At 35.5% G+C, this 6,391-nt stretch overlaps 1 protein-coding gene across 1 annotated transcript; it reads left to right on the top strand.

The window, feature by feature from the left end:
* The first annotated feature begins 207 nt into the window (after positions 1-207).
* LOC136230169 (dolichyl-diphosphooligosaccharide--protein glycosyltransferase 48 kDa subunit) lies at positions 208-5,778 on the top strand. Its single transcript, XM_066019126.1, has 13 exons — positions 208-554; positions 634-770; positions 863-988; positions 1,135-1,188; positions 1,312-1,425; positions 1,672-1,727; positions 1,810-1,851; positions 3,755-3,830; positions 4,030-4,101; positions 4,190-4,315; positions 4,403-4,507; positions 5,146-5,229; positions 5,365-5,778. The coding sequence occupies exons 1-13, from the start codon at positions 284-286 to the stop codon at positions 5,410-5,412; spliced, it is 1,311 nt and encodes a 436-aa protein (XP_065875198.1). The 5' UTR covers positions 208-283; the 3' UTR covers positions 5,413-5,778.
* Positions 5,779-6,391: the final 613 nt, after the last annotated feature.

Below are 6,391 nucleotides of genomic sequence, written 5' to 3'. Positions count from 1 at the left end.
ATTTATTTATTTATTTAAATTATATAAAGGTTTCATACCCCGTGCATCGCACGGGTTTTCGACTAGTTATTTAAATTATAGATAAAGTTTTCAAATGGGAATATCATTTAAAGAATTATGAAATTATTATTTTGGTAATTTGGCATAAGCGAAACGTTTCGAAAAAATCCCACCACGAAACTCCATATCGCATTTTCAACTGCTAGAGCTAAACTTGCAAGTGGAAAGACCAGTGATTGCATTAACGCCAAAACCCTTCGTATTAGGCGACAGAGCTGCTGCAATGGGGAAACTCTCGATCTCAACATTCCTAGCAATCTCACTTCTCCCCTTCCTCTGCCTCTCTTTTTCGCCGGAATCTCCAACAGATCGCCGCATTTTGGTACTCCTCGATGACTTCTCTCTTAAATCCTCTCATTCCATTTTCTTCAATTCCCTCAGCTCTCGCGGTTTCGACCTCGATTTCAAGCTCTCCGACGATCCGACACTTGCGCTTCAGAGATATGGCCAGTACTTGTACGACGGTCTCATCATTTTCTCTCCATCCGTAGAGAGTAAGTAGGTCGATTCTGAATTTGGTCTATTTTCATTTTCACGGACCAGTTATGAGATTTATGTGATTTCCTATGTCAGGTTTTGGAGGTTCATTATCTTTACCGGGTGTGCTTGACTTCGTTGACTCGGGTCGCGACTTGATTATAGCCGCCGATGAATCTGCTTCCGATTTCATTAAGAGCATCGCCACTGAATGTGGAGTTGATTTTGATGAGGTCAGTGTGATATGTTTCAATCAGTTTGTGAATTTTACTTAGTATGATGTCTATTTGTTATTCCTTTTACAAAAGTCTATTTGATGCTGTAGGATCCGTCTGCTGTGGTTATCGATCACAAAAACTATGCAGTTTCTCAAACTGAGGCTGATCATACTCTGATCGCCTCAAGTGGGTTTATTGAATCTGATATTATACTTGGAAAAGCTAAAATTGAGGTTAGAACGAATTTTTCATTTTCCATACCGAGAGCTGGGAATTTTTTACTAATTAGCTCTTGTTGTAGAATACTATTACTAAATCACATAGCTTGTAGAAGTCGGTGCGTAATTTCTGAAAATATTTTATGTTATGCACTATACAGGCCCCAGTTCTCTTTAAAGGCATTGCACATTCTATTAATCCAACCAATAGCCTGGTAAGATAAAACGTGATTTGGGATATTTCTTTGTTAATTTAGCTGGTTTATTTCAAACTATGAACTTGTATGAAGCATATGTGATTAAATATTGATTGTTGTGTTCTGTGATGTAATGTATAGGCCTTGAAAGTTCTTTCAGCTTCTCCTTCAGCATATTCAGCCAATCCTAATTCCAAGTTATCAAGTCCTCCATTACTTTTGGGGTCTTCCATCTCGTTAGTATCAGTAATGCAGGTAAGTCATGTCTCTTATCAACCAAGCTATCTCCTATTCTCCAACCCTACACAAAACATACATACATGTGAAGCCAATGATGATGCAATCAATCTCATGGGGATTAATGAGATGCTTCCATTTGGTGTTTTCGTATTGGGCTGTACCTATGTTTATAGTTGCTCTTTTCATATCATGGATGTTGTTGACGATTTCTAAAAATATTGAATTAGAAACTCTTTGGTTGACAGTTGTTACATTATGCAGGCCAGAAACAATGCTAGGATAATGATCACTGGCTCATTAGATATGCTTAGCAACCGGTATGTGCTTATGTGATTTTCAATCCTTCAGTTCCGAATTGAAATTGTTCATTTTGTGAATTATATTCTCTGTGCAATTCAGGTTTTTCAGATCAGGTGTCCAGCATGCTGAGAGCTCTACAAAGTAAGTCTAATTCCTATATGCTTTCTTCCTGTATGCGGAGCTTTGTTGTTAGCTTTTCGGTTTCCTTTTCAAAACCGTCATGCATTACTCTGATTTACTTTGCATTGTCATAGGATGATTCTGTTAATCCATTAACTTTTTCTCACTGAACAAAATATTTCTGTGCGTTTTCCTAGATATAGATATAGTACTGAATCCCGAGGATGGCAATTATGCTATTAATGCATTTCACAAGCTGCATGAAAATAACCCTGCTGCTCGTTGTAAAGGTTTTTGTTATTTATTGATTGCACAGTTGCCAAATGTGCAAAGCATTTAAGGTACTTGAGGGGTGTGATACAAGTGCAAGACTCAGCCATGTGTTTGACAGATTTGAGGCAGATATTTTTATGTATTTCTGTAAAATACTTATATCAAGGTTTCAGAAGAAGAATTTCAAAATCCATGAACATTACAGAGATAGATACTAAAACACATTCCAAATTGATTCTTATGCGCATTTCGTGAGGACAACAGAAACACTCAATCAATCTTCAAGTCACAGTATATTCACTAGAAGTCATGTGCATGCTAGAGTTTAAAGTAAAAGCATCCATAACTAACCGTAGTTTAACATGCACATGTCCAAATATCAATTATTCTTTCAATCTGTTAAGACATCTCCCATAAGTTGGTCTACTGCAATTCTATGACTTCTTAACCTAGAAGCACTATAATTTGTCACTGTTCGAGTTACTTAAACTTCGATGGAAGGGAGGGAGGTAACTCCAGTTTGAAATTTAAATACCAAATCACATTGTGAAATTCACCTCATGAAGTTTGATTCTTCACATTTTGACGAATTGATTGACCTAGATAGTAGACCTGGCAATTATCGTGTTCGAGTCGTGTTCGTGTCGTGTCATTTCGGGTTCGTGTCAAAAAAGAGTAAACCCAAACCCAATCCAAAAACTTTCGTGTCAAAGTCGTGTTAACCTGTTCGGGTTAGTGTCGATTTCGTGTCGTGTTTTCGGGTTACATGTAATTTTGTTATGCATATATATTAATAATAACTTTTAAAAATATAAGAAGATATGATACTGTTTTTAAACATTTTATATCATTTTTAGATTAGTATGTTAACAATAATTATCGAAAAGTTCGATAATATCATGTTAGAGGGTCATGTAATGTGTTTATAACAATTTAGGAAATTCAAATCAATATTTGCAATTAATAATTATAATTTTATTATCTTTATTAATAAAGTGATAAAAAACACGAGAGAATATAACAATAATTTTCAATATCCGTGTCAGTTTCGTGTTTTCGGGTTGACACGAAAATGACACGAAAATTAACGTGTCATTTCGTGTCGTGTCAACTTTCGTGTCGTGTCATAAAACCCTAAACACTAACACTAAAAAAGCATGTCGTGTGTCGATTTGTCGGGTCTACTAGATAGAACCACTGATGCTTAAGGATAAATGATTAATGTTCAGGAAAAACAAATACTTTGCAACTAAAACCCAACTAATAAAGAGTAAAACAAAATAAATCTCTCACGCGATGGAGGCACATGTTTTAAGGAGATGTAGCCTCAAGCCTGGTTGAGCTTCTTTCATGAAAACATGTTTATGTATGTCTTGGTTCTACTTGAAGGGGTTTAGAGCATTTCTCCAAGCTTATTTATTTTTTCTTTATCGATAATTGTGGCAACAACAACAGTTCAAATGGCATGTGCTGAGAAAGGGCAAGTCACCGAGGAAATTCTGAATTTACTTAATTGCTCGATTTTAAATATTCAATTGCCAGCTGAACATGTTTTTAATTTTTATTCAATGCAAGGGTTTTAATTCTATATTCCAGTATTTGCTTCTTTTGAATAGTAAATAATGGCAATTTTGTGAAATTTTGACAACAGATATGATAAATCTGGTAATCAACAATTCGTGACTGAACTTAGCAAATGGATATTCCATGAAAGAGGTCATCTAAAGGTGAGACATGTAACAACTATATTGGATTTTCTTTTTGTCGTTAATGTGTGCATGACAGTATTGTGATGCAAAATAGATGTAGAATTTTCAAAGATGGTTTACATTATTGACACCAAGGCTAAACTTGGATCGGTTCTTAACATCCATTTGATTTTGTTAGGTTGCCTTATCCTAAAATACTTTTGTTCTTACTCTCCAGGCTGTTAACCTTAGACACCAGAAAGTTGGGGAGACAGATGAACCTTCCATGTACAGGATCAAAGATGATTTGGTAATACCTGCACTCGTTTTTATTTTTGGCTTTGACTCCCATACTGGGCAGTTATATTGACAGTGGATATATTGTTGTTTCACTGCAGGAATTTTATGTTGAGATATTTGAATGGTCTGGAAAGAGCTGGGAACCATATGTGGCCAATGACGTTCAGGTTCAATTCTACATGATGAGCCCCTATGTGTTGAAAACCCTCTCGACTAACCAGAAGGTATTCTTTCTCTTGGTTGGACTTGCCTAACTTAAGGCCCTACTCAACTTCTCATAATTATGTCTAATTATTTGGTTACTTTTTCAGGGCTTGTATCATACATCATTCAAGGTGCCTGATGTTTATGGCGTTTTCCAGTTTAAGGTTGAGTATCAGGGGCTTGGATACACTACCTTGTCTCTGTCCAAACAGGTACATTCTTTGCTGCATCAACTTAGCAACTTTGCCTTTTTATTTTTTCTAGACCAGTTGATGTATTTTGACTTATGAGTTTGTTTTATTCCTTATCAAAGTTGTCCTAGTTTGAACTGCTTTCAAAAGGAAAAAAATAGTGCTTATTCTTCCAATGTGCCTGAAGAAAAGGTTCTGGTGAACCATATACTAACTTAATGTATGGTTGTTGTTGAAAGTGATAGCTTGTACCCATTTTGATATGTAATTATAGAAGGTTTATTTGATAGGCCTTGCATGTTTATCTAGTTAAAAACAATCAGACATGACTCTGGGCCAGCCATGTGATGTCCATCATGAGCATGGAACAAACATGACCTTGACCTGCTTCGCATGATGATATACAAGTCGGTTGGGGTGTGAGCATTTGTAAGTTCAGGTTGTAACTTGAACTGTAATGTTCTCTTATAAACATGAACCCACAGGTGGGTAGCTAGGATTATGCATACGTATACTATTTTTAATGAGCATGATTGATCTAGTCTTATAGCACAAAACGCTGAAAATGATAGCAATTATTAAAATGTATATGATTGATATAGTTTATCACTTCATCAGGCATTTATTTTAACTTATAGCAATGTTTTTAACAATGGCAGATTCCAGTTCGCCCCTTCAGACACAATGAATATGAGAGATTTATAACAACTGCCTTTCCTTATTATGGAGCTTCTTTCGTTACAGTACTCTCTCAACCCCTGCATCAGCTTTTCTTGCTTTTCCTATTATTATTTTTTTTAAATCAATTTTGGTAATATTAGGAAAGTTGGCGCGTGTTGAACTGTTCATCTAATAGTATCTTATCATGTTGAATGCAGATGGCTGGGTTCTTTATCTTCAGTTTTGTCTACCTCTACCACAAGTGAAATCCTGCTATCCTGGAGGAGTTTTAATAGCATTGACATGGTTCAAGGTTTCTTTGAAGCCTTTATGGGGAAGGAGAAGAGAAAAAGAGAAAAAGTGTTAGCTGCTATATTTTGACCTCAGTTTTGTTAAATTTAGAAGGGAATTTAGGAAATTGAATTACAGTATGGAAGTATGAAGCATTAAAATTGAGGCATTTGTTTGTGCCTGTAGAAAGGTGTTGCTGACTAGTGTTAGTACGTACCAATAGGATCACTATTTTATTACATCAAGTTCAGCACAAGAGTCCAAAGATGAACTGTTCAATAAGTTTATTAAGATTATATGTTTTGTGGATTTAATGATTGAAACGTGTTTTTCTTGCTTTCTATGATTTCTACATGATATGGAGACAGGTGTTAGTTGAGGGTACATGTACATGTACATGTAATAACATTAACATGTACATGTACATGGGTTTCATCAAATTTTATAGAGAACATGTGTAAACTATTCTAAAATATTAACACAGAAATTTCATCAAATTTTAATAGATTTCAATGAATTTAATTAGTGTTTGACCTTTTTGTAAAACTTGATGAAATTCATGCCAAACTATTCTTAAAACAGGAAGAAAACTCGCTAACCGAAAATTGGTGTCCCTCCCCAAAAAAAATCTACTTAAAACATTAACAAAATAATTTCAAGTTTTAATAAGTTTCAATTGAGGTTTGTATTTTGTGTATTTTGTGAAACTGATCCAAGCTATTTTGAAATACTCTGTCGCTTCCACATTTGCCTACATAGCGGAATTGAAAGTGGCAATATTCGCGGTTGATCTAGTTTGGGAGAAAACCTGGCGCCAATTGTGGCTGGAATCTGACTCAATGTGCGCTGTTCAGATGCTAAAGACCCGGTCATTGCGGGTTCCTTGGGAGGTTCGACAAGATTGGATTAAATGTCTCAACCAGTGCTCCCAAATGTCTATTGTGTTTTCCCATA

This window comes from Euphorbia lathyris, chromosome 5, assembly GCF_963576675.1.
Source record: "Euphorbia lathyris chromosome 5, ddEupLath1.1, whole genome shotgun sequence".
NCBI classification, from domain to species: domain Eukaryota; kingdom Viridiplantae; phylum Streptophyta; class Magnoliopsida; order Malpighiales; family Euphorbiaceae; genus Euphorbia; species Euphorbia lathyris.
This window is presented reverse-complemented; position numbering and strand designations above follow the sequence as displayed.

What these genes read in the sequence shown, in the direction of transcription:
- LOC136230169 (XM_066019126.1), top strand. Translation starts at nt 284, where the DNA reads ATGGGGAAACTCTCGATCTCAACATTCCTAGCAATCTCACTTCTCCCC. An exon ending in TTTCTCTCCATCCGTAGAGA is followed by an intron (nt 555 to 633) that starts GTAAGTAGGTCG and finishes TTCCTATGTCAG; the next exon opens with GTTTTGGAGGTTCATTATCT. An exon ending in ACAGGATCAAAGATGATTTG is followed by an intron (nt 4,102 to 4,189) that starts GTAATACCTGCA and finishes GTTTCACTGCAG; the next exon opens with GAATTTTATGTTGAGATATT.